This window comes from Diaporthe amygdali (genome assembly GCF_026229845.1).
Source record: "Diaporthe amygdali strain CAA958 chromosome Unknown NODE_60_length_211398_cov_62_513432, whole genome shotgun sequence".
Lineage (NCBI taxonomy): Eukaryota > Fungi > Ascomycota > Sordariomycetes > Diaporthales > Diaporthaceae > Diaporthe > Diaporthe amygdali.
Window position 1 is genome coordinate 163,720 of NW_026517080.1, and position 25,831 is coordinate 189,550.

The following is a 25,831-nucleotide window of genomic DNA, read 5'->3' on the forward strand; positions in this document are numbered from 1 at the left end:
TGCTCGCTGACCGACTCGACTCGATGGATGGATGGACTCGGGAGAGTAGTTGAACCCCTCTCTCTCTCTCTCTCTCTCTCTCTCTCGGCGGAGGAGGCGGCGGCGGCGGCTGCGGCTGCAGAGTCAAGTCAGTGCAGTAACAGTCAGTAGTCTAACCGGTGCCTCCCCCCGTTACCAACATCTCGTCTACCTGTGTCCGCCGTGCTTGTGTACCTTGTGTACCTCAGGTAGGTAGGTTGAGTTTGTGCGTATGTTACCCACCCCACTTACCTAACCCCCCTCGTAACCCCCTGCCCTTCCCGCCTCAGCAGCGCCGGGTTGAGCTTCTGAGCTTGGGACTCTCTCTCTCTGGGAGCTGTGCCCCTCTGGCCTGCCCATCACAAAACCCCTCCTTTCGTTCACTTCTCACTTCTCACCTCCCGCCTCTTACTTCTCTCTCACTCCTCATCCTCACTGCTCTCTCTCTCTCCCGTTCCCTCGATTCTCCATCTCCCTGCACTCTGCAATTGCACTGCAGTCCTTTGCTTGCGAACTAGATCTAGATTCATCTTGTTCTCGTCCTCACCGTCAGACTCCAATTGCACCAACAACAACGCACATACATACCTCGCCGCGTTGCCCAGGAATCTGTCATCTAGTGTGAGTATTCCTTTTTCTTCTTCTTTTTTTTTTTTTTGGTCAACTCGTGCTACACTTTTCACATGGCCCTCAGGATCTGTCGCTACCCCTCAAGCTGCATGCTTATCCCACCTTATCCCACCCTTGATCCCACAGCGTCATTCAATGCCCCCGTTCCGGCTCTCGGGTTTTGGCGGCCTAGCTTGGCATCGCCGAGACAGACAGCTGTCCGGGCTCAGAGTTTTTCCCAACATGGGGAGGGGAGTGGTGGAGGGGTGGAGGGGGCAGGCATCTGTCAATGTTCCCGGCGACAAAACTGTCTCCCTGACCCCACCGCCCCCTCCTCCCAACCTCTTCCTCCTCATCCTCAATCTTCGCCTTTGTCTTCGTTTCCGTCCTCGTCCTCGTCCTCGTCCCCGTCCCCGTCTTGACCTTCCTTCTCCTACCTCTTCCAAACACCCTCTTGTCAGATTTGCTCTTGCTGGACTTGGACTCAACGGCTAATTGACAACCTACAGCAAACTTCTCTTCTCCCCACCACCACCACCTAACCTCTTACCACCACCACAATGTCTGCTCCTGCCCAGAAGTTCAAGGTCGCCGACATCTCCCTGGCCGCCTTCGGCCGCCGGGAGATCGAGCTGGCCGAGAACGAGATGCCCGGCCTGATGGCCACCCGCAAGAAGTATGCTGAGGACCAGCCCCTGGCTGGCGCCCGCATTGCCGGCTGCCTGCACATGACCATTCAGACTGCCGTCCTCATCGAGACCCTGACTGCCCTCGGCGCCGAGGTCACCTGGACCTCATGCAACATCTTCTCCACCCAGGACCACGCCGCCGCCGCCATCGCCGCCGCCGGTGTCCCCGTCTTCGCCTGGAAGGGCGAGACTGAGGACGAGTACAACTGGTGCCTCGAGCAGCAGCTCGGCGCCTTCAAGGACGGCAAGAAGCTCAACCTCATCCTCGACGACGGCGGTGACCTGACCCACCTCGTCCACGACAAGTACCCCGACATGCTTAAGGACTGCTACGGCGTCTCCGAGGAGACCACCACCGGTGTCCACCACCTCTACAAGATGCTCAAGGACGGCCAGCTCCTCGTCCCCGCCATCAACGTCAACGACTCGGTCACAAAGTCAAAGTTTGACAACCTCTACGGCTGCCGTGAGTCCCTCATCGACGGCATCAAGCGCGCCACCGACGTTATGATTGCCGGCAAGATCGCCGTCGTCGCCGGCTTTGGCGACGTCGGCAAGGGCTGCGCCCAGGCCCTGCACGGCATGGGTGCCCGTGTCATCGTCACCGAGATCGACCCCATCAACGCCCTGCAGGCCGCCATGGCCGGCTACCAGGTCGCCCCCATGGACAAGGTCGCCAGCATCGGCCAGATCTTCGTCACCACCACCGGCTGCCGTGACATCCTCGTCGGCAGGCACTTTGATGCCATGCCCAACGACGCCATCGTCTGCAACATCGGCCACTTCGACATCGAGATCGACGTCGCCTGGCTCAAGGCCAACGCCAAGAGCGTCCAGAACATCAAGCCCCAGGTCGACCGCTACCTGATGAATTCCGGCCGCCACATCATCCTCCTTGCCGAGGGCCGTCTCGTCAACCTGGGCTGTGCCACGGGTCACTCCTCGTTTGTCATGTCTTGCTCCTTCACCAACCAGGTCCTTGCCCAGATCATGCTCTACAAGAACGAGGACAAGGCCTTCGGCGAGAAGTACGTCGAGTACGCAAAGTCGGGCAAGCTCGAGAAGAAGGTCTATGTCCTGCCAAAGGTCCTCGACGAGGAGGTTGCCCGCCTGCACCTGGCCCACTGCAACGTCGAGCTCACCGAGCTCACCCCTGTCCAGGCCGAGTACCTCAGCCTCCCCAACGAGGGTCCTTACAAGAGCGACCAGTAAGTCTATGCCCATCTATGCCCATCTGCCCCCCCTCCACCTCACAACCAAAATAAAGGGGGGGCGTTACCTGACCATGTCTTCTAACCTCTTTGCAGCTACCGCTACTAAGCGCCTCCCCGGCGCGGTATTTGTATATTGACGCGATTTCCCGGACGTTTCAACCCCGTGGATCTCGCCCTAATATTTCGGCACTTTGGAGTGCGATTTTGCGCTAGAGGACATAAGATACCAAAAGCAATGTTTTCAACAGCATGACGGTCATGGCGATGATCCTTTTTTTTTCTTCAAATGGGGCAGCATTATTGTTTGCTTTGGCTGGTAGGGACAAAATTCAAAACGGACGCTCACGGGGAGAGGGGGCCGGAGGCGGCTGGCTTTTTCAACAAAAACGGCGTTGGGATAAATTATACCTTTTGTTGCATTGATTATTCCCCCCTGGCTGGAAGGGCGTTTTGAATATTGTGCAGGCGGCTCATCACGCCGTCATCAAGGACGTGGCCTGGCGGGCGTGCGACTGGATCAAGCGGTTGGCTCTTCAACGTAGCCGGATACCGTAGACTTGAGACGAATAAAGAGTAGAGAAGAGTTTGCAGTAATCTGTTTCATATCGCGAAGGATTTAGAACGGGCGCGTCCAAGCCCGGGGCGTTGCCCTGTGAGATGTGTGGTAGGTCGGATGTAGCAGGTTGTGTTTTTGGGGGCGGGAAGAGGCAACTCATGCTATCCCACGGGGAATTAACGACTATTTGCCTTTCGAAGGCTCTGCCGCTCCCCACACATCCAAAGACTTGTCCATAGGCGACACATGATGAGATAGATGCTCTTGTTCCCTCCCTTTATTGGCTCGCCAAAACAGCTCACCCCGCAATTGACTCTCCTTCACTGCATGCCCTTCTGCTCCGGAACAATGCTCTTCAGGCGCCCGTCCAGGATGGCCGTCTGCACGTTCGCCATGGTCCACTCCTCCATCTTGGCCTCGGTCTCGACCGTCCAGGTGCCCACTGCAGCAGTACAAAGTTAGCAATCAAAAGCACCGGGGCGGGGAAAGCGTTCCTCCAAGACAGGTCGAAGCAGGCCGCCACACACACATTGCCTGTTCCAAAAGCTGCAGCCCAACAAAGGGCTTCAGAGCAAGCGGTGAAACAGAGAACGGGTGATAGCAGATGTCTCTCCCTGGAGAAGGGTTTAATAAAGTTGTATCCGGAACCTGCTTACTGTGCGGCACCAATAATGCCCGGTTGTTCGCCAACAGGCCCGGGTGGATGTCGGGCTCGTTTTCGTAGACATCTAGCCCGACGCTCGCAACCCTGCCCGAGTCAAGAGCCTCCACCAGAGCGGCCTCGTCTATGACCGCACCGCGCGCCGTGTTTACGATGACGACGCCGTGCTTGACCATTGATAGCTCACGCGTCGAGATGATGTGCCTGGTATGTGGCTACGGAGCCTGGTTAGCACGCTTGTACCCCTCAACGCCTCGAAGGGATAGGGAAAAGGCAAGAAGAGAGTGTTGCAAGTTGTGTTTTTTGTTTTTGTTGTTGTTTTTGCAGCGAGGGGGGAGGGGTGGGGGGCAGTGGCACGTACGTTCAGGGGCAGATTCAGACTCAGCACGTCGCTGTGCCTCAACAGACTCTCAAAGTCACAATACTGGGCGCCTCCCAGCTCCCTCTCGACACCCTCATCCAGCCTGGTCCGATTGTGGTATAGGATCTTCATGCCGAAGGCCAGGGCTTTCCTAGCCATGTTTCGGCCGATGCCACCCATTCCAACGATGCCTAGGCTTTTGCCCTGCGGATCGTGGCCCAGCGCAGGTAGCGAACCATCTTGCTCGCAACCACGCCAGTTCCCCTGCCTGAGGTTGTGCATGCTAAGGGGGAAGTTTCGCAGGGCTCCGAGCATGAGGAATATTGCCGTATCCGCTGTAGCGTCATCCACAGCCGTGGGAACGTTGGACACTTTGATGCCTCGACTGGTGCAGGCTGGAACGTCCTGCAGCATCACACACAGTGTCAGTAGCCCCACTTGTGTTGTGCCGAGCTCAGGGCCGCGGGGTGGCCTACTATCTGATCAAACCCAGCGCCGTTGTGGCAGATGAACTTGAGTGACGACGGCAGGGCCAAGACAAGCTCGGAATCGATGCGGCCGGTGATGGAGACGGACCCGAAGGTCCGATAGGCCACCAGGCACCCGTCGAAAGCCCCCGAGGCAGCCTCCAAGAGGAAGCCAGCTCTGTCGGTCGACTTGGGCACGACCACATCGGCCATGGAGCTGACTGGAGCTTGGTCAGCAGTTTGCTCAGGCCCGGGCGGCGGATATCCAGCGGACTCTTGACACAACAGGAACCCAGCCGCGACATGTTCGAGGAGGGGACCAGGGCTCCGCCTGCCGTCACTTACTGGTATCCCAGGTGTCGTGCGCGTGTTCGACAACGCCGAGCTGGAGTAGTTTGCTGCGTGGAGCCGCCATTGTTTTTGTTCCGGGCCTCCTCCTGGTTCACCTCCAGCAGAGCCCACTGGCGACGAAATGCTGCGGATCTGAGCGCTGTTGGCCTCTTGACGAGCACATGCACTGGCTCTTTAGTCCCTGACCTGGAGCCGAGAGTTAGCGATTGAAGGGACGGGGGTCTGTTGGGAGGAGGGATGGACAGGCGGGCAGGGCAGAGAGATTGCAGCGGGCGAGGCGAGGATGTGTGTTGGGGAAAGATTGCCTGCATGTAGTATAACCGGCCAGCTGGCTGTATGGGTAGGCCTACGTGCCACGGCCCTCGGCCGTGATTGATTGGGTGGTGTACAGATCAAGACGCGAGGCGGGCGGCGACACATTTGCCTTTGCGCCGTCAACAAGTCCTCGCCCAGCTACTTACTGTGCTGTGCTGTGCTGTGCTGTGCTGTGCTGTGCTGTGCTATGCGGTGTTGAATGATTCAATTGAGACCTCTCCACTGCCAGGAAAGGCGCCGTCGAAGCCAAGTGATAGGGAAATAACGCCTTGTGTGTCAGAAGCCCCGACTTGCACGCATACGACAGCACGGCTCTGCACTGCAAGGGAACGTTTGATGAGTTCGCGGAAGCGGCATGGCACAGTATTGGCGGCGAGCCCCGCGCCTCTGCTCCACATATTCAGATCCCACTTCCAGCCCGCGGGTATCCTAAACGTCGGCCTGAGACCTGACTAGCACACACCCTTCTGGAGATGGCATACCGTCCTGATTCACAAGTTGCCTTATTACTGAGGCAAAAGGCCGGGGTACAGAGTGGAAACCTCTCATTATCTCATGGCACCCCTCCTCACGCCGCACTTGCATTTGCCGGGATGAGAATGGGTATATGGTTTGCAGATCGCCCGTATGACCGAACCCCTTGCTCTTCCTTGACATACGTGATCGTTTTTTGTGAGTGTGAGTGAGTGTAAATGAGTGAGTGTGAATGAGTGAGTGTGAATGAGTGAGTGTGAATGAGTGAGTGTGAATGAGTGAGTGTGAATGAGTGAGTGAGTGAGTGAGTGAGAGAGAGAGAAGGGGGGGGGGGGAAACATCATACATCATGGGATAGCTTACACTTGACCGGGACCCAAATCCCTGGCATATGCACTGCGATCACCAGGTAAGACTAGGACATGAGTGTTGTTTTGGTTGTTGAGGAAACCTCTGACGAGGGCTCCTGTTGTGTAATTAAGACTAGCTGTACAGCGCAGGCCGACCCTCGCCGTGCACTCGCTCGAGGTCGATGCTGGATCTGTCTCTCCTTTTGCTGGCTAACCTGTACCCAGGTGCTGCGTCATCTATTGAGTCGGAACCCCCCACGCCCCGCCCATTCCGCCCTCACTCGCGATCAATGCTGTATACATTACAAGCGTGCGCTAATTTGCCCCTTCACTAGTCACGACCTGCCGAGATGTGTAAACGCCCCCCAGCCCCCACCACAGAAAAAGGAAAATGAAACAACCAAAATGGCCACTGATATATACGCAGTGACTGCAATGTTACCAGCCGGGAAATGATGCGCCACCTCCATGACCTTTGGGCTGGCGCCAGATTGATGACTTAGTGCTTGCGCACAATGTTGAAACCAGGGTTGACGAGCGCCCGACACGCTACGAAGGTAAGCTGACGGACGACGTTGGTTGTGCCACCCGTGGCAGAGGCCTCTGCCTTGATGAATTGGGTGGCCACGTGAAGTTTATTGCGCGGCTCGCTCTCGTCGAGGTGATCCGGGATCTTATTCTCGTAGCCGGGCCCGAATCGCGGGCCGAGGTCCCGTATGATGGCTAGCGAGTAGAGCACGTCGCGGTTTTCTCGACCATCCAAAAGGCCCCGAAGCCTCTGCAGATGCTGCTCCCGCCCGACCTGGTCAGGAAGCCGCAGGAACTCGGCCAGTGAGTACCAGAACTCATACTCCTTGCGTCGATGCTGATCGGCGTTTCTTGGAGGGGGGATGAGAGGGTTTGTTGCGAGGGTCTCGCCGTTCAAAAGTGCCTCGAAGACGTGGACGCGGTTCTACAACTTTCAGAGTAAGCTAGTGAAGTGGCAAATAAGAAGCCCCATCCGATACGCAGGGGTGGCCCAGGACAACATCTGCCAGCGAGCCATCCCACAACCTGCAGCCAGATCAAGGACGCTTGGGCAAAGCAGAGACGGCCTTTGACACGAGGATGGCAGACTGATATCCTGCGAGGGGTGCGGGTGGGTCTCCGGGAGCTGCTTACACGCGTCTCGCTGGGGTTGTTTTCTGGCAATGGGTCATCACGTGGCATGTTTATCCCAGAAGGGATCGTGTATGCCAGCTTGGCCAAAGCCCAAACAACCCTGGTTTCGAGGTGTCCGCAGTACGAGAAGTGGTTGGGGTCGGCATTGACGGTGTGCAGCGAGACGAGGAAGCTGCCCAGGAGGGAGATGAGGGGGTCGTTGTGAAGAAAGATGGAAATAGAATTATGGCCCTGGCTCTGGAAGTTGAACCATTGCGATTCGAAGAATTGGCAGAGGCCAGGAACGTAGATCTCATAGTAGATCTTGGTGAGTTCCTCGACAGACTGCGGCGTCGGCCTCAGGCTCGTCTCGATTCGAGGCGCGGCGCCAGAATGGTCGATGATCTCATCGACCTTGAGCATCTTTACTGAGCAACTTGAGTAAGCGTGTGTGCTTGCGGGATGACACTGGAGGCTGAGAAAGGGGAGCGGCCACCTCTTAGCTGCGGTGCCTCTCCAGGCTGCAGCACGGTGAAGTCGGCGGTGGGTGACCGTGCAGCTGTGAGGGCGGCGGTCACAGCAGCAGAGGCAGCGAACGAGGCAGATCCAGCCTTGTCCAAGGCCGGGTCGATGTTGATGGATGGCCTCGCAGGCTCAAAGGGTTCGTGTTTGACGGTGGCGCTGTCGTCGGATGATTCACGGGCGGCGGGCGGGTCACTTGGGGTGAGCACAGGCGTCGGGTGGGTTGTGTACGGGGCTGCAGTGCCCGGAGGAGCAGTCGGGGCGGCTGTAGATGTCGCCGAGGCGGACGGCGAGGGGCCGCCACTGGGGGCAGGCTGGAGTGCCGAGGGGGTTTGCTGCTGCTTGAAGATTGGATCGTAGCCCAGACACTCGCGCTTCGACTTCTTGCAGTTGTTGCAGGTGGGGTGTGTCTCGTCACACTGGAACCACCAAAAGGCAGGCAGAGTCAGCTTAGACAGATCGGCAACCTACAAACGCGGCCGGTTGGGCGGCGATGGCGTTGGAGGGTAGGGGGGATGACTTGGTGGGTGGTTGAGAAAGAGTGCAGCGTGAAGTGCAAGAGAGATTTTGGGGGAGCGGAAGGGGGAGAGGCTTCTCGCTTGACTTGGGACGTGACGGGACGGGACGAAGTTTTGGCGGGTGCTCGCGTCCTACTCGCCCACTCGCGTGCCCACCTCGCGCCCGCGACAAGGATGATAGCAGTTGTGACCCGACACCACTCTCGCTTGCACGGTGGTTCCTAGTCGGGACGGGCTGCGCCATCAAGAGGCAAAGAGGACAGGGCAAGACGCAACAAGAAGAAGAAATAAGGTCTGAGGCCTGCAGAACACGGAGAAGAAAAAGTCCAAGACAGGTAGACAGTTGGCAACAACATTTTCAAGCAAGCCAGAAGACGTGGACCCAGTGTGCAATGCAGGCCAGACTCGGGCGACGCCCATCGGCCGGCGCACATCACATCACGGTCGACGGATCAGCAGGCAAGGGGCTACGAGTGTCTTGGCTCGACGGCTCCTCGTCGTCGTCGTCGTTGTTGTTGTTGTTGTTGAAGCGCGCCCTTGGCCTCCCGCTGCCAGTACCGCCCACCGTGCCGTGCCCTTCCTCTTGGTCTCGAAATGGGCTGTTCGAGTTGGCAGGGCACGCAGCGGCGATGTGACCTGACTGGCTGAGTGATGCAGCCCCTCGTCTTCGGCGGCCGACCGACAGACGTACTTCGGAGACAGGGACGGGGACGGAGGTTTTCAAGGAGACTGCTGGCACGCACCTTTATCCGTCGTTTCCGGCACGTTAAACACCCAGTCTTGGTCCGACGCTTGATCTCCTATTAGCAACCGAGCCCCACCGTCAGCAACACCCAGGGAAAGAGCGAAAGACATGACTTTGACAGACTCCGCTCCATCATCACCCCGCGCCTGGGAGGCGTGCTTGCTCGCACATCGCAACACAGAGGGACTCTGCCACCTGAAACAACAATAGAACAGAACCGAGCGTGCGTTTCCGCCACTCTCCCACATACCTTTTTGTGCCTTCCTCCACTCAGTTGCATGCGAGGGTCGTAGAGCCCCGGCGGAATCCCATAACGCATCGCCATCTGGTCGTGCATGCCATATGGCGGCTGGTTTATCGTAAAGTAGCCCATGTGCGGCCCAGGAGCCATCGTAGAGCCCATCGGCGCCCCGGGCTGCAGCTGTGGTGGAGGCTGGTACTGGTGCGGATGGTGATGTTGTGGGTGGTGCTGTACCTGGGCATACTGAGGCGCCTGCGGCTGCTGGTGCTGGTGCTGGTGCTGTTGGTGTTGCTGTTGGTGTTGCTGTTGGTGATGCTGCTGGTGGTGGTGGTGGTGCTGATGGGGCCCGGGGTGTTGCGGCTGGCCCTGTGGTTGCTGCTGCTGTTGCTGCTGATCGAAACTGCGCATGCTGGGGAGGGCGAGAGAATGGGGCGGCGGGCCAGTCGGGCTCTGTCGGTACTGGTCGACGGGCTGGCCTCCGGGGGTTGGGTAGCCGTACTGAGGGGGAGGAGGGGGAGGCGCATGGCCTGTTGGCGTGCCGTGGGGATGATAGTGAGCCCCTGGGGCAGGGTAGTTCACCGGCTGGAGTGTCGGCGGGGCACCATGTTGAGGTTGCTGCTGCTGCTGTTGTGGTTGTTGTTGTTGTTGTTGTTGCTGTTGCTGCTGCTGCTGCTGCTGCTGCTGCTGCTGCTGAGGTTGGCGAGGAGGGCCAGTTGGGGGCGGAGGATGGGACATGGGCGGCGACGAAGAGGGCGTGGGTGAAGGCACGCCGTGTGGGAAGGGTTGACGGGTATGGGTGCGAAGAAGGTGAGTATTGCCTTGCGCAGTTGTCGTGGCATACGAGGTCGTCGTCGAGGTAGCTGAGCTCGAAGGCTGTGAGCGGCACGAGGCCCCGTTGTGGAGTTGACGGCTACCCCTTTCTCTGGCGCCGTGCTCCTTGCCAGTATCACTAGAACTGGAACTGGCAGTGGTAGTGGCAGTGACACTGGGACTGGCACCGGAGACGCTGTCAATGTAGCTGTTGGCGCTGCTCGAGTCGCTGCAGCTGCTGGTCGCACTAGCTGTGCTGCTGCTGGCAGGGCGTGGAAGACTTGGGCTGAGAAATCGGCCCTGGGCTTGACCTTGGCTCTGGCTGTGGCCCAAACTCTGTCCTCGGCCGTGGGTGTGCACTGGTGGGTTGACAGTCGCTGCCTGTGGATGCGTGCGCGTGTACTCTCCGTCAGGTGTCTGCTGGGGAGAAATGGGCCGTAAGGAAGAAAGAGGAGGATGTCGGTCGCAGCAGGGCGGCTCCTGGACGCGAGCAGAAGTGGAAGTAGACACAGTAGAGGAGGGTGGTGGTGGTGGTGGTGGTGGTGGCGGCGGCGGCGGTGGTCGTGGTTGTGCAGGACCAGACGCGCCAGAAGAAGACAAGGCCGTGCCTGTAGGTGGAGCGCGTGGGGAGCGTGGTGCTCGTGGGCTTGGTAAAGATGGTGCTGGCAGCGGCAGGGCCGAGTCCTGAGGTTGTACCAGCTCGAGGTCGACGTCCAGTTGCGGTGCTTTTCGCAGTCCCTGGCCCAATCCCAACCCCAGTCCCAGACCAGATCCCAATCCGTGCGGTTGATGGCTCTGGGAGTGCGTCTGTGTCTGTGTCTGCGTCTGCGTCTGCGTCTGGTCCTGGTCCGGCTGCTGCTGCTGCTGGTGCTGCTGCGGCGGCGGCGGCGGCGATGATGAAGGAGGGTGGTCCATTTTGGGTGTGCTTTTATTATTACCTAGGGGCACATCCAAATTTTTATGGAGCCCCGAGGGGAATTGAATTGGACCGACTGGACTGTGCCCCGTGCCGATGGACGAGGGTGGGCAATGAAGCCAAAAAGAGAGAGGGAGGGAAAATTCGCGTTGGATGCAGGTGGAGAGGTGGTGTGGGGTGGAGTGAGGTGAGTTGACAGGGGGGGGACCACCGCGACGGGCGGGCCAGGCAGGGTGTCGGGCAGGAGCTCGCTCCCTGGCACCCAGGAGAGGCAGAGAGAGGCAGAGAGAGGCAGAGAGGCAGGGGACGGGAAAGGCACATGTCGAGGTACGTACCTGTACCTCCCGCTACCCCGTCGCAGGTACGTGATGGTGCTTGCTGTACCGCGCCCACCGTACTGTACTGTACTGCACTGCACTGCACTGCACTTCACTTCACTGCACCGTACTCGGTGCCACGACCTGTCATATATCCCCTGCGCTACCGCGTACAGTACAGCATACAGTAGTCTCATGAGTACAGTCCTTGCTTTGGGCCTCACAGCAGGCCAAGAGACAATTCAGCCATGGCTCGAGGGCAGAAAAAGGAGGCAACAAGATGCACCCGTGGAGCTCCAGCTCGAGCTTCTCTCCCCCCTCCCCCCTCCCCCCTCCAAGCGGGCAGCCGGGACAGTAGAGCCCGCCTCCGCCAGGACCTGACTCTGCTGTGACCTGGCGAGCCTGGATACTGTCATCTAGTCCGAGATGAAGAGGACATGATCCCATTTTAGGGTATCGTCCCACATGGGCTTATTCCGCAAGAGGTCATCCTATGTTCCGTGTCGGAGAACCCCCCGAACGCAATCTAACAGCAGCACAGGACTGTATAGACTATATATATGTGTGTGTGTGTGTGTGTGCGCGCGCGTGTGTATGTGGCTGCGAACACACATACATTGATCATTTACCGGTCCCTATTCCGCTGTCCTGCTCTCAGTAGCCCGTACGGCACATGTACTGCGCGGTCCCCCGGTGCTGTATGTACAGTATTGGACTTTTCAGGGGACAGGCTTGTGGGGTGCCAGGATATGGTTTTTTTCTCTTCTTCCTCTGGGTATTTCCAGGGGGGTCGCGAGGCAGGGGTTGGGCGTCTCCAGCCTTGAACCTCGAACGGCCCGGGCTCCAGGTCGACAATCAAACGTAATCGTCTGCTGCTTGAAATGAGGAAATCTGCCCGTCGAGGTTCGGACACGATAGTTGTCAAAATTAACTGAGTGGTTGCTTGACCGATTGATTCATGGCACGGCCCTCGCGCCGGACCTTGGGTGTTCAAGCTGCTGAGACGTAGTGCTCCGGGGGCATACTGTATAGGAAAAAGGACAGCGATGCGCGAGCAAAAGCACATTCCCAGGTGCGCGTGGGTCCTTGGGTTCATGGATGCTGGGCAGGGGCTGCTAGAACTTGGACTCGGCCGAGTAGGAGGAAGCTGTCAAGGCTGTTGGGGGGGGGTGGGGAACAGACCGCCAAAGGATACAGCCCAGCAGCGGCGCAGCCGTTAGCAGGGGTTGCCTTTTCGCTTCTTCTGTCTTCTTCGACAGCTCTAGCGACAGATTGCCGACCGTGGGATGGGATGGGATGAGATGATGGGATGGGATGGGATGGGATGGGATGGGTTGATTGTTTGCAGGGGGTGGGCGTGGAACGGGATGAAAAGGAATGGGGACCAGCTTGGTCGACAGCTCCGTAAGGTACGCCAGTCATGTACTGGGCCGTAATAACGACTTGGTATTAATGCTGTCTGGGCAGATTAAACACGACCGAGGCAAGGATCAGGAGACCCAGGGACCAGGGACCAGGGACCATGAGCCCCCGGGGCCTTGATCCGCAACCTCCATCCTACCTATGCATGCAGGACACACGGCGCAGAATGTTGTGTAGATACAGGGTACCGGCGTGGGCACGGCTGGAGGCTGGGAGGCTGGGAGGCTGGCGGCTGGCGTCTCGGCTTGCCTCGCTTGCTGTCTCGCTTCTGCCCGTTGAGCGAAGGGGGAACCAAGGGCCCTGGGGCCACGGTTCGCCTCCTGACAAAGATACGCGAGCCCGTTAGACCTGCCCTAGCGGGAGCTTAATTCAAGCTTCGCCGCTCGGGAGACCGAAACCATTAAACCGTTTGGACGACAACCATTCCCTGTGCTAGGCGAGTGAGTGAGTGAGAGTGTGTGCGTGAGTGACAGCATGGCCCAAAGTCAGCGCCTGAATCAGGCCACTTTCACTCCCTTGTTGACACTCTATCCATGTGAATACGTGTAGACGTGTGTGCGTGAGAGAGAGAGAGAGAGAGAGAGAAGGGGGGAGGGGACAGGGAGGGGGAGAGAAAGAGAGAAAGAGAGAGATAGATGGAGAGACTGTGTGTGTGCGCGTGTGCGCGCTCTTGGATCAGTGTACATGTATCGTGTTTGTACATGCGTGTATGTTACGTGCTGTATACCTAGGTATGTGCATGTCTGTCTGTACGCATTGCCTGAAATGCCCTGCTTGCTTGACCGGTTCGTTCATGTTCCCACCCGTCCAGCGCCACACACCCTCTCTCTCAGTCTGCTAGCTGCTCTGCCCCTGACTTAAACGGGCTACGTGCAGATCCGGCGAAACTCTTCAATGCTCACCCGCTGGTGCCACCATCCATCTGATTCCCACGGTTCTCGGGGCCGCCATGACCCATTCCACAATTCACCGTGGCGGCATGGCAGCATGGCTTCGTTGGCTCTTCAAGGGCTCGGCTCGCTCATTGCCAACATTGACAGGTGAGCAGGTGCTACCGCCTTTCCAGAGGCTACCTAGGTACGCTGAACGGGACCAATGGGGCCAGATGCATGTGGGATACCCAGGTATTCCATATGCAGCACTGATCCTTTGCGCGCCAGCTGCGGGCTGACGCCGGGATATCGTCTCGTGGGATGTGGGACGGCTTGCAGGCAGGCAGGGTAAGGTGGGAAAAGACCCCTGGCAAGAGACGCCGACGGGGTTAATTCTTCATTCGAATTGTTCTCCTCGCTGGTGATACCTGTCCGCGTGCCAGAAACAAATACCAGTCTCTCGTGGGCGTCGTGCAAAGGCTCCCGTGGTACCTAGTCCACAGAGTCTACTTCATGCTGATAAGCGCTGCAACAGCTGCAATGAGATCGCTCTCTCGACCTCCTCCATGACACAGCCCTGACATTGCATCTCGTTTGGACACACACACACACACACACACACACACACGCAGTACGTAGCACGGAAGCAAGAGCGGGGGGGACTCGAGATTGGCGAGCTCACATCAATCTCGAGCCCTGGCCCCCTGGTCAGCCGGCTTGTCGGCTGGCTCAGACCCGGCTCTGCAATCTCGTGCATGCTCCGTCACTCTCTCCCCTGCTCAACCCCCCCTCTCCCTTCCGGGAGGAATACACAGAAAATCTCTCTTTTTCTGACTTCTTGGGTCTTCTGGCACTCACTTGCCCTGTCCCGCTTTTGATCCTCCTTCAAACACCCTCTCTTTCTTAATATTCGAGCCTCTAGCCCTCCCACCACCACCCGTCTCTGGAACAGCCTGCTTCTCTAACCAGGAGCACAGGGAGAGGCCTTCCTTGCAAAGGCCCGCGGTCTGATCAAATGTCTACCGCAAGTATCAATGACATCAACTCATGGTACTTGCTGGTCGGGTAACAGCCCAGGGGAGGCCATGTCACCTCCAGGAACAACGAATTGTGTTCACGTCGTGAACAACTCGAAGCCGATGAAGTGTTGTTCGGGCTTTCCTGTCTCCTGGCGACATGATGTTCCTTGTTGACACCGCGCATTTGCTCCGACTGGGCACAGCCAAGGGTCCCAAGACAAGCTGAGAGCTGTGTCGATATTGCTTGCATGTGTATGACATAGGCCTCAGTGCCATCAGTGTGCGTATCCTCGCGCAGACGAGACGACAACGCTGGGTAGTCTATGCCTCGTGTCAGCTGGCTGGCATCTAGAGTACATTACACGCAGATCTGTGTTGGTGTCTCATTTGATCTTATTACGGCACCATGTAGAGCCTACCTAGGTAACCCTAGGCCTACACAGCACTGTAGATGCAGCGAGACTCTCGGCTGAATCAGCGAGAAACACGCATTAGCCTCTTTGCTACACCCCGCTCCTGCAGATACGACACCAATGTGTGGTGCTGCCCGCCCAGCGTTTGAGCAGTGGATATGGGTCGCGGCCTGCGCCGAGCCGAGGAGGGGCCAATCCTAACAAGAGAACACATGGCTCTGGGGCGAGAGCTCCTTAAAGTAGTGATGGTCTTCGGGCATGCGGGCCGGCCATTTGCCAACACGCCCGACAGGTGTCCCTTCGCAGGGCGCCCGGAGAGCTGAAGACCGGAGTTTAGAACTCGAGGCCTGAGCCGCCTGTCGTGCGCCGAATGGAACATGGCTCGTGATGGCTCGAAAGGCCGCGAGGCCGCGAGGCCGCGGCGCACCTGATTTGTAGTCTGTACGGCGCCGCCAGGGGGTGGGCACAGTGACCAGTGGCGAGTCGGCAACCGCAAATCTACACGGGAGAAGGCGAGCCCGGCCTGAGGGCATAGCATGTGCTTCGATCGCAGGGCAAAACAAGAGACAGCCGCGTCCTCAGTACAGTGGTGTAGCTGGACACACTGCTGTACGAGTAGACATGTCCACACACATCTCGCAGAGACCCCAAAGATCCCGTGCGGGTGATGTAGGGTACCAAAGGGGCCGAGGATTACGTGCCCGGAAGCAAGAGTAGAAGAAGATGATGTCTAGGCCGTCTCCCACGACAGAGAGATGTTGTCTCGGCTCCCTTCCCCGTGTCCAACCGAGCTTACCTAATCCGCCGCCCGGCGACCTTCCGGTGTGGTCTTACTTTGGGCCATGACGCCAACACTTGAGATGCGTGCAGCACGCACCCGTGTGCTCTAAGATTCAGGTGGCGCCAGCCATTATTGGGCAACGCAACCGCCACCAAAATACTGTCGTCAAGCTGCCACACCGCGCCCAAACAGAGGCGGCACTACACACAACGTTGACACTGCCTTAACACGACCATCAACCAGGTCAAGCAGGTCAAGCAAGATCCACAATCCACCATCCCACCCATCGAAAGCACACGTCAGGATCCAGGACCTAACGGTCACACCACCATCAGTCACAGTGGCGCATTTCTTCTGGTCAAGGCGGCAAAGCTCAGACCGGGACGTTCCTCCCTGCCGACCACCGTCTCGGGAAACCATCATGGTTGAGCAGCCGCCGGCGCAGCCCAGACTCACGCCCCAGTTCTGCCTGTCAACAGCTACGTTGCGAGGTGCGCTGCCCACCTGCTCCGCCCTCTGTCTCCCCCTCCGGCCCTGGCCCGTCCACTGATGCGTGTTCTTGCTTGCAGAATTCCTGCGGGTATCTCGCAGCACTATAGACGATTCTATTACCCAGAACCTCAACGCCCTCGTAACGCCTGCCTCGCGCGGGTTCGACCCCAACTCGACCTCTCAGCGAACCCCGCGCCCCCGGCCGGATGAACAGATTGGGCGCCGCTCGTGCCAGAACTTCAAAGACAAGGTCCTCTTCCCCACGTGGCAAGCCCGCTCCGACGTCTTGAGCTACTGTGCGCTGGTGGCCACCAGCCCGGACCCTAGCGACCCGGATGCCGCAGTGCGGGAAGCTGAGTTGGTGAGGAACAGGGAGAGAGTCGTCGACGAGAGGTTAGACCCATACTCAGCACGCTATTTCCCACGCGAGCCCAGAACGACGCAGCTGGCCGTGTTGCTGCGGCAGGAGCAGGGCATCGAGAACATTGTCAGGTCCAGGACGTGGGGTCTCGTTCGGGAAAGATGTGGTGACTCTGCCGACGACTGGGAGAGGGCGCTTGGCGATTGGAGGGTAAGGAATGGCGCATAGCGTGCAGTGTGCGCGCGTGGTCTTCTGAAAGCTAGGTAACGTTGATGCACCGTAAGGTGTGGATCGGGAGGCTACTCGGAGAGTCGGAGAGACGTGCCACATCAGACAGAGGCTGGCCGGCAACTCGTTGTAGAAAAGTGCCAGGCTGCAAATATGACTAGCAGCCGGGCCATACTGGCTGAACGATGGTGCTGTTGTGTTGTGTTGTGTTGTGTTGTGTTGTGTTGTAATATCATCTACCATCATCAATCAAGGCCCAGGTGGGCACCTTGGTTGAAGGCCGTCCGTCTCGTGCATGTGGTCCGCCCGACGGCTGGTTGCCGGCTGGTGTCGTCTAGGCCCGCGCTCACTGGGCGCTGGGGCAGCCAGCCAAATCGACCCCACGTCTGCTAGTAGTCCCAGTGCCAGAGTGCAAGCTTGACATCCCGCTCTTACTTTCAACCCACCTCTGCCGGGAGCAGCTTCTTGTACGTACGTACCTCTCTCTCTCTCTCTGTGTAAGTTTTACTGCCTTAGCTCGCGACCGGGCCGCCCACTCACACAAACACCCTCATACGACGCAATCTGCTTCCAACACGCTGGCCATTGTCCTTCCCTCCTCTCTTGGCCACGATCAAGCGTTCCTTCGGACGTCTCCAGCCTGGCATGTGCGCAGTCAGCCGGCATCCTCACCTCTCGACCTCATAATACGAGCATTCCATTCCACCAAGCTGAGCCCACATCTGCATACGTGCCAACTGTACTTCCACATCCGCCCACGCTGCCACAGAAGTGCTGCCTTCTCTGCCCTGGAGACACGCTCGAGTAGCTGACAATATCTTTGCTCATAGGATCCCCATCTCACACCAACCACAACAGACCACCCCCCCCCCTCGGCACACGCACTCGGCACCTGGCCCACCCGTCGAAATGTCACAGAAGCTGAGCACGAGGGAGCAAAATCTCTTTCGTCAGGTCGTCCGCAACTATGAGGAGAAGCAGTACAAGCGCGGCCTCAAGGCCGCCGAGCAAATCCTCAAGAAGAATTCTAGGCACGGCGACACAATGGCCATGAAGGCCCTCATCCTAAATGCCCAGGGCAAGACCGACGAGGCGTTCGCGCTGGGCAAGGAGGCGTTGACCGTCGATATGAAGTCGCATATCTGCTGGCACGTCTACGGACTGCTGTACAGGACCAACAAGAACTTTGAGGAGGCCATCAAAGCCTACCGCTTCGCCCTCAAGCTCGAGCCCGACTCCAGCCAGATCCAGCGAGACCTCGCCATCCTGCAGATCCAGATGCGCGACTACAACGGCTATGTCCAGAGCAGGCTTGCCATGTTGCAGCAACGCCCACAATTGAGGCAGAGCTGGACCGGCCTGGCCATCGCCCATCACTTGGCCGGCAACCTAGTCGAGGCCGAGAACATACTCAAAACGTTCGAGGAGACGCTAAAAACACCTCCCCCCAAGACCGACATCGAACATGCAGAGGCCATCATGTACCGTAACATGATCATTGCCGAGACTGGCGACACTCAGAGGGCTTTGGACCACCTTGAATCAGTCTGCAAGCAGAACCTGGACCGCCTGTCCTACATGGAAGCACGAGCCAGGTATTTGGCTCAGCTCGGAAGGAAGGATGACGCAGCCCGGGCCTACCGTGCACTCCTCGATCGGAACCCCGACCATCCTGAGTATTACGACTCCCTGATTGCAGTGCTCGGGTTGGCTGAGGGGGATGTTGCGGCTCGCAAAGCAATCTACGACGAATACGTCACCAAGTCGCCTCGCTCAGATGCTGCGCGACGTCTCCCTCTGGACTTTTTGACCGGTAGGTGGAACTATCCTTCCCCATTCACCCCAAAAAAAGAAACTTTTCCTCGTTTCCTTATTCTTTTCTTTTTCATCTCCTGTTGTTTCTTTCTACCTTAGCCTTGAACTGACCATTCCCAGGCGATGACTTCAAGGAATCGGCCAAGAAGTATTTGACCGCAGTATTAGATAAAGGCGTGCCCTCCACCTTTGCCAACCTAAAGCACCTTTACAACGATGACTTCAAGAGAACAACCCTGCCCGCCCTGGTGCATGAGTACCTTGAGGCGGCAGGCGGGGAGCAAGCTAATGGAGACAGCTCCAAAGGCAAAGGGGCGGCTCTGTATTTTTTGGCTCAGCACTACAACTACTCCCCAAGCCGTGACCTCGCCAAGGCTATGGAGTATGTAGACAAGGCCATTGAGCTAGATCCCAAGAATGTTGACTTTGCCATGACCAAGGCGCGGATATGGAAGCACCACGGAAACCTGCACAAGGCATCAGAGGCTATGGACCATGCCCGAGCACTGGACACCAGAGATCGATACATCAACACCAAGGCAGCCAAGTACCAACTGCGGAACAATGAATGCGACAAGGCACTCAAGACAATGGGCATGTTCACCAAAGCCGACACGCCCGGTGGCCCACTGGCAGACCTTCTGGACATGCAGAGTGTGTGGTTCCTCACCGAGGACGGCGAGGCCCACGCGCGGCTGGGCAATGTGGGACTGGCCCTGAAGCGATTCCACTCGGTTTATAACATCTTCGACGTGTGGCAGGAGGACCAGTTCGACTTCCACAGTTTCTCGCTCAGAAAGGGTATGATCCGGGCCTATGTCGACATGGTGAGGTGGGAGGACCACCTGCGAGACCACCCGATGTACACGCGCGTGGCGATCGATGCGGCACGGGTGTACCTGCGGCTGCACGAGGAGCAGAATGCGGTGGAGGCCAATGGGGTCAACGGCTCGGCGGGCGCCCACGGCGACGACGCCCTGGAAAAGAAGAAGGCGGCAAAGAAGGCAAAGAAGGAATCGCAGCGGCTGGAGCGCGAGGCGGCGGACCGGGCGGCCAAGCAGAATCCCAACCAGGGCCAAAAGGGCAAGCAGGACGCTGAAGCGCTGAAGAAGAAGGACGACGACCCGCTGGGACAGAAGCTCGCGAGCACGACGGATCCGCTGGCAGAGGCCATGAAGTTTGTGAACCCGATGCTGGCGTGCAGCCCGAAGAGCATCGAGGCACAGGCGACAGCTTTCGAGGTGCTGATTCTCAGGAGTAAGTCTAACCGGCCACCAAGTAAAGGGTGGAGGAAGCGGTCGGGATCAGGCACGCGACGACTTGACTGGTAGACATCGGTTGCTAACTTTTTCTTTTTCTCCTTCTCAGAAAAGTACATACTGGCCCTTGGGTGCCTAAAGGCTGTGCTGGCGTTGGACCGGGAGAACGCCAAGGCTCACGAGCAAGCGGTGCGTCTGAGGCAGGCGCTGGACAAGGAGGCGGGCACGCTGCCAGCCAAGGTGGGCGAGGTGATCAAGGCGGAGTTCACGGAGATCCCGGCGTCTACGGACCTGGCCAAGCACAACGAGGAGTTCCGGCAGAGGCACAAGGGCAGCGCGCAGCACATCCTGGCGAGCATACGCGTGCAGGACAGGCTGGGGGAGGACCGGGCCAGGCTGGGCAAGGAGGTGGCGGGCTTGCTACAGATGGAAGGCGTGGGGCTGAGGGACGCGAGCGATGCGCAAGAACTGCTAAAGGGGTGGAAGAGCGGGGAACTGGAGGGGTTCAGGAAGACAGCAGCTCAGAAGTGGCCCGAGTCGTCGGTGTTCACATAGTGTGCTTCGCAGCCCGAGCAGAGAGGCGTGTGGGTGCTTGCAGGCACCGACGCCGTCCGAGGATCTAGCAGCACAGCAGGGGAAACTCGGCTGAGGCAGACGGGTGCAGTAAAACATATTTACCCTGGGCGCATGTGTGCTTGCGTACAAGCCCACAATGAGGCTGAGGCTGAGGCACAAATACACACACAGTTGCGGAGGTGGTGAAGGTATGTACTTAGGTATGTATAGCAGTCTATGGATATGCAAGGGGCAAGGCGGAGGAGGAAGAAGAAGAAGAAGCAGACGAGGAGATAGAAGAAGGGGGTTCGTAGGAGAAGTGAAGTCCAGAGATGGGCCGACGGGCTTAGGTGCCAACAAGCTACAGCGTCACATGGGGGGTCCCGTGCATGGACGTTTTCACTGAGTAGCATGCAGGTGGCAGGTGGTAGGCTCGGCTCCCGCGGACGGGGACGGGGACGGGGACTGACACTGGCACGGGGGCAATGCCGAGCTACCTAGTACAGTACCTAGAGGAGTCAATGCCCGTCCCCTAGACGAGTTATAGTGCATGTCGCACATGTCGCACATGTCGAAACGGTGACAAGTCTGTTGTAGTCCAGACGGAGCCTTCTCTTCTTTTTCGATGCTTGTTTCTTGCACACAGCACACAGGATAGACTATAGTCTGCCCTGCCTATCCAGCAAAGCACAAGGTCAGACTGAACAGGACAGCAAAGTCAATCCACACGTGCCTTGGGGTGCCTCGGTATACAGGTCTACCCAGGTACTCAGGTAGCCACCAGGTAGCGGCCCACCGCCGTCCAAATCCTCCTCGCCTTGGGCAGCGTCCGTCCCCCTCTGCACCTGTCGCAGACTCAGACTCCTCTCGCAGCCAACCCCCCCCCCCATCTGGTTGACAACAACATAGTCTTATTAATACAGCATCCCCCTGAGCTTGAACTCGAATTCGGTCCCACCTCCAGCTCCAGCTCCCACCCCCAGGTCCCGGCTCGCCCATCCCGCCGCCCCGTCCCGCCCCATCCGGTCCAACTCGTGTGCGCGCGCATACAAAATAAATAGGCCAGCGTTCGATCGTCCACACATCCACACATCCACCCACCCACCCATACATACATACATACATACGTACATATGTACGCTTGAAACTCCCAAGTGGCAGCCTCGCCTCGCCTCGCCTCACGTCACCTCACCTCACCTCAGCCCAGCCTCAGCCCAGCCTCAGCCCAGCTCAGCTTCCAAGTCGCCCAATTGGTGGTCTCTCTCCCTCTCCCTCTCAGCCTCGGCCCCAGCCTCGCCCAGGCATGCCGTTGCAGCCTCCCGACCTGGCCGAGCCCGGGCCCGGGTCTGCCCATGGGTCTGTCGACTCGCCTCATACCATCAGGCTCGGTCCAGACCTTTCCCTCGCCATACAGCACGATTCCCTCGTCGTCCACGGTACAGTCAATCCCCACAACCCGCCGCGACGCCGACACGACGCCGTGTTCCGCCGCACAGCACACAGGGCACTGACGCACACAACTCTCCCCCACAGACGCCAGGCCGCGTGCTGATAAAAAGAGCAGGACATGCGGCTTTGGCTCGTCAGGTGCGTCCCTCCCTCCCGCTCTGCGTCCCGCCGCTCGAGTGCTGTCTGACCGTCCACGCTTGCCCTGCCAGGCCCCGCACGCCCTCCTGCGCCGTCCTCAATCCCCCTCTACAACATCCTCTGGGCAGAGCTCGACAGTGCCCACGCCACCCTGACCATCGATTACGCCCGCGAGGTCTCCAATACGCTCCGCCGAGCTGCCAAGCTGTCCTTCCCTCTCAGCCCAGCCACTGCGACGGCGACGGCGACGGCGACGGCGCCGCCCGACCCGGTGGCCGAGTGGGTCCAACATCTCATGGCCCGCTCCTATGGCCCAGCCCCGCGCCGCAGACGCGCCTACGTCCTCGTCAACCCACACGCCGGCCCCGGCGGCGCAGTCAAGATATGGGAGAACCAGGTGAAGCCCATCTTCGACGCGGCGCGCATGCCCCTCACCATCCACCACACCACCTTCTCGGGCGAGGCCGTCGGCCTGGTCGAGAGCATGGACATTGACCAGTTCGACATCGTCGTGCCCTGCAGCGGCGACGGCCTCCCCCACGAGGTCTTCAACGGCTTGGGCAGGCGCCCCGACGCAAAGCGAGCCCTGCACAAGATAGCCGTCGCACACGTCCCCTGCGGCAGCGGCAATGCCCTCGCCTGCAACGTCTTCGGCACCCACAGGCCCTCCCTGGCCGCCCTGGCCATCGTCAAGGGCGTCGCCACCCCGCTCGACCTCATCAGCATCACCCAGGGCGACAGGCGCATCCTGTCCTTCCTCAGCCAGGCCCTGGGCATCATGGCCGAGGCCGACCTCGGCACCGAGCACCTGCGCTGGATGGGCGAGCACCGCTTCACCTACGGCGTCGTAATGCGGATATTGAAGAAGAAGGTCTATCCCTGTGACCTGTGGGCCAAGGTCGACATAGACCACAAGGACGGCGTCAGGGACCACTACAGGCGGGAGAGGGAGAACAGCTCAGCCGTCGAGCTCGACAGCATGGCCACGGTCTCGCCCGGCCCCAAGGCGCAAGCCGGGGCCCAGAGCTCTGTTGCGGACTCGGACTCGGCGGCCGGGAATGACGACGCCACCGGGCTGCCGCCGCTGAGGTACGGCACTATCAACGACAAACTCCCCCAGGGATGGGAGAAGGTCGGGGCGGACAAGGTGGGGAACTTCTACTGTGGGAATGTGAGTTAACAAGCTGGCCTCCGCCTTGCGCCCAATCTCTCGGCCAGGCCCAGCCCCCTCCCCCCTACCCCCTTCCCGGGATAAAAAGAAGTTTTTTTTAAAAAAAAAAAAGAAAAAAAAAAAAAGAAACAAGAACGGTTTGGCTCACACGCTCAACAGGTCGCATACATGGCTCCCGACGTCATCTTCTTCAACGCCGCCTGGCTCAACGACGGGCTAATGGATCTCGTCACCGTCGACGGTGACGTGCCCACCCCGAAAGCCCCAGGCCTCCTCTTGTCCGTCAGCAACAACTCCTTCTTTGACAATCCTCTCGTCACGTACCGCAAGGTTTCGGCTTTCCGCATCGTCCCCAAGGATCAAAAGGACGGGTTCATCAGCATAGACGGCGAGAAGGTCCCCTTCGAGCCATTCCAGGCCGAGGTACACCAGGGCCTGGGCATGGTCATCACAAAACGCGGCGTCATGGAACACGTTGGCCCGAGGAACTGGGACCAGGTTACCGCGACCCAGCGGCTGATGGCGTAGGGATAACCATCCTGAGCAGGCCGCGGTGATGCCTCTGGGATCTACGCAAGCAAGCAGCACCTGCAGGGAAATAAGAGTCCGCCCGTCCCGGGGGCTAGGTCAGATCCCCCGGAGCGGTCCCCACATGAGCCGGCCACCCACGCGGTTGCATGCCGGCAGACTAGAGAAGATGACGTGGAAGGGTTTCCACAGTAATCAGTGATACCCCGACAGTAGAGATGAGTGCAAAGGGCACGTTAGACGGGTGGATTTGGTAGATATGTAATATGAGGGAGAGCGAGCATTCTATTCCGCTGTATACGTGTAGTTTTATCAAAATTGAACACCGTCAATCCACGGCAGTAGACTTCCCAAATGCCTCAAATCACGCCAGCGCCAGCGGGGAAGCGTCGAGGAAGCGCTCGATTCGTTGATGGTGACAATCTGTTTTCAGGAAGTCTAGGTCGTGATTATGCAACCTGAGGGTGCTCTGGGTATGAACGAGCCTCAGTCCCGAGCAGGAGGGGGATGGAGGAGGTCATCACTCAACCCCTCCCTCCTCTTCCGGAACACCGCAGCGCCAGTGACCCGTGCACGTCCCCAGAGTACTGGCACCTCGGGGTCGCCCGAAGCTATCACAAGGATGAGAGGTATTGGGCAGCTGCGATGGGACTGACGGGCCTGAGCAGAGCGCATTGACAGGATCCCAACGGCCGGTGGTCAAATGGTGATCATCGGCTCAGGGTCGCGGCTGGTAAAGCCCTCGCCCACGACCAGTCGCAGGGGTTCTGTTCGCAGGTGGTGCGCCAATGTCGTGCTCAATCCAAGCCGCCCCACTCATCATCGTCGTCGCCATCACCACCATGACCATCATCACTACCGCCATTGCCCCCGCCCGACTCATCGTGGTCGCCCCGCTGCCGGTTTCGTGGCAGGCGCTCATCAAGTAACGACTCCTTGGAGCGCTTTCGCACGGCCGGGCTGAGTGTTGCAGAGTGTAGAGTCTCGACAAGGTCGCCGAGGCGGTGCAGGACCTCTCCCCCCGAAAGCGCCTCATGCTCTCCCTTGTCTTTTCTGCTTCGGCCGCCCCTCGCCTCAGGTCCGTGACTCTCCTCTAGCATGCGTGCCTTTTCCGCCTCATCAACCCAGATGTCCAATACATGCAGCTTCATCCCAACAGGGACGATCTTGGGCATCAGGGCGTCGTCCTCCTCTTCGTGCCTGCTCTCCTCGTCGGGCCGGAAGGGCCAATCAGCCAACAGTTCCAACATTTGCTCCACTCTCTTGTCGTCGAACCAAGCGCTCGAGTGTGCGATTTGCCCGTCTGCTGCCCTTTTCCTCGGACGCGCCGTCTTCCTGGCTGGCTCTCGAAGCTGCATCCAGACCAGGCTACTGGCCAATGTCCTCCTCACCAGAAGCAGGAACTTCTCCATGCGCAAGACGTCGATGCCGGTGGTCCACTCGCGTGCCATGGTGGCCCAGAAGCCCCTCAGCCAGGGGATGACGGCGGGCTCGGGCAGCACCCAGACGAGGTCGGCGAGGTCTTGACAAAGAGCCTGTTGCGGGAGGGGCCGGTCGCACATCCATAGTGCGTAGAAGAGGCCTTTCCAAAGCTTGAGAATGTCGAGGGTCGAGAGGCAGGAGGAGATGTGCTTTGCGGACAGGAATGTGCGTAGAGACTCGAGGGCGGCGGTGCGGGTCTTGCGATCTGTCGGCGGTGCGGGTCAGCGCGAGAGAGGGAAACGGGATGGCGAGGCCGGGCCCAGGACGATACTCACCGCTTGATGCCAGGTTCTTGATGAACGGCATGGGCTTTTCCTGTGAAGCCATGGTGATCTGGACAGCAGGTAGAATCGATCAGTTGGGTTGTTGGCAGTACTGATGTGATTACGGCGGGCAGCGGGCAGCAGTCGGCAGTCAGTAGTCAGTAGTCAGTGATAATAAAAACGGCAGAAAAAAGTTTTGGCGGTGAGACTTGACAAGCACCATGTTAGCCTGGTCCCACATGCAATTTTGTGACGGCACTGCGGGCAGGTTGAGTGACTGCAGGTGGGCTACAGCGCACAGACCACCTA

The 25,831-nt window shown here is 58.8% G+C and overlaps 9 protein-coding genes across 9 annotated transcripts; 5 read left to right on the forward strand and 4 right to left on the reverse strand.

The window, feature by feature from the left end:
• Nucleotides 1-1,187: 1,187 nt before the first annotated feature.
• Nucleotides 1,188-2,528, forward strand: J7T55_007035 (denosylhomocysteinase; the record flags this gene model as incomplete). Its single annotated transcript, XM_053135888.1, has 1 exon — nucleotides 1,188-2,528. One exon carries the CDS (start codon nucleotides 1,188-1,190, stop codon nucleotides 2,526-2,528), a length of 1,341 nt encoding a protein of 446 aa, XP_052986533.1.
• An 878-nt stretch (nucleotides 2,529-3,406) lies between these two features.
• Nucleotides 3,407-4,990, reverse strand: J7T55_007036 (uncharacterized protein; the record flags this gene model as incomplete). The annotated part of the gene is made up of 5 exons (XM_053135889.1): nucleotides 3,407-3,528; nucleotides 3,743-3,962; nucleotides 4,109-4,513; nucleotides 4,585-4,796; nucleotides 4,921-4,990. The coding sequence occupies 5 exons, from the start codon at nucleotides 4,988-4,990 to the stop codon at nucleotides 3,407-3,409; spliced, it is 1,029 nt and encodes a 342-aa protein (XP_052986534.1).
• A 1,574-nt stretch (nucleotides 4,991-6,564) lies between these two features.
• On the reverse strand, nucleotides 6,565-8,489 carry J7T55_007037 (uncharacterized protein; the record flags this gene model as incomplete). The annotated part of the gene is made up of 4 exons (XM_053135890.1): nucleotides 6,565-7,017; nucleotides 7,227-7,633; nucleotides 7,702-8,194; nucleotides 8,382-8,489. 4 exons carry the CDS (start codon nucleotides 8,487-8,489, stop codon nucleotides 6,565-6,567), a joined length of 1,461 nt encoding a protein of 486 aa, XP_052986535.1.
• A 189-nt stretch (nucleotides 8,490-8,678) lies between these two features.
• Nucleotides 8,679-10,956, reverse strand: J7T55_007038 (uncharacterized protein; the record flags this gene model as incomplete). Its single annotated transcript, XM_053135891.1, has 3 exons — nucleotides 8,679-8,935; nucleotides 8,989-9,136; nucleotides 9,241-10,956. 3 exons carry the CDS (start codon nucleotides 10,954-10,956, stop codon nucleotides 8,679-8,681), a joined length of 2,121 nt encoding a protein of 706 aa, XP_052986536.1.
• A 5,246-nt stretch (nucleotides 10,957-16,202) lies between these two features.
• J7T55_007039 (uncharacterized protein) lies at nucleotides 16,203-16,862 on the forward strand (the record flags this gene model as incomplete). The annotated part of the gene is made up of 2 exons (XM_053135892.1): nucleotides 16,203-16,272; nucleotides 16,351-16,862. The coding sequence occupies 2 exons, from the start codon at nucleotides 16,203-16,205 to the stop codon at nucleotides 16,860-16,862; spliced, it is 582 nt and encodes a 193-aa protein (XP_052986537.1).
• A 909-nt stretch (nucleotides 16,863-17,771) lies between these two features.
• Nucleotides 17,772-20,491, forward strand: J7T55_007040 (nmda receptor-regulated protein 1; the record flags this gene model as incomplete). Its single annotated transcript, XM_053135893.1, has 3 exons — nucleotides 17,772-18,675; nucleotides 18,798-19,934; nucleotides 20,046-20,491. 3 exons carry the CDS (start codon nucleotides 17,772-17,774, stop codon nucleotides 20,489-20,491), a joined length of 2,487 nt encoding a protein of 828 aa, XP_052986538.1.
• A 1,303-nt stretch (nucleotides 20,492-21,794) lies between these two features.
• On the forward strand, nucleotides 21,795-23,777 carry J7T55_007041 (sphingosine kinase; the record flags this gene model as incomplete). Its single annotated transcript, XM_053135894.1, has 4 exons — nucleotides 21,795-21,927; nucleotides 22,025-22,078; nucleotides 22,150-23,249; nucleotides 23,409-23,777. The coding sequence occupies 4 exons, from the start codon at nucleotides 21,795-21,797 to the stop codon at nucleotides 23,775-23,777; spliced, it is 1,656 nt and encodes a 551-aa protein (XP_052986539.1).
• Nucleotides 23,778-24,131: 354 nt separating this feature from the next.
• On the forward strand, nucleotides 24,132-24,455 carry J7T55_007042 (uncharacterized protein; the record flags this gene model as incomplete). Its single annotated transcript, XM_053135895.1, has 2 exons — nucleotides 24,132-24,213; nucleotides 24,268-24,455. 2 exons carry the CDS (start codon nucleotides 24,132-24,134, stop codon nucleotides 24,453-24,455), a joined length of 270 nt encoding a protein of 89 aa, XP_052986540.1.
• Nucleotides 24,456-24,574: 119 nt separating this feature from the next.
• Nucleotides 24,575-25,586, reverse strand: J7T55_007043 (ribosomal RNA-processing protein 1; the record flags this gene model as incomplete). Its single annotated transcript, XM_053135896.1, has 2 exons — nucleotides 24,575-25,464; nucleotides 25,535-25,586. 2 exons carry the CDS (start codon nucleotides 25,584-25,586, stop codon nucleotides 24,575-24,577), a joined length of 942 nt encoding a protein of 313 aa, XP_052986541.1.
• Between the last annotated feature and the right edge of the window lie 245 nt (nucleotides 25,587-25,831).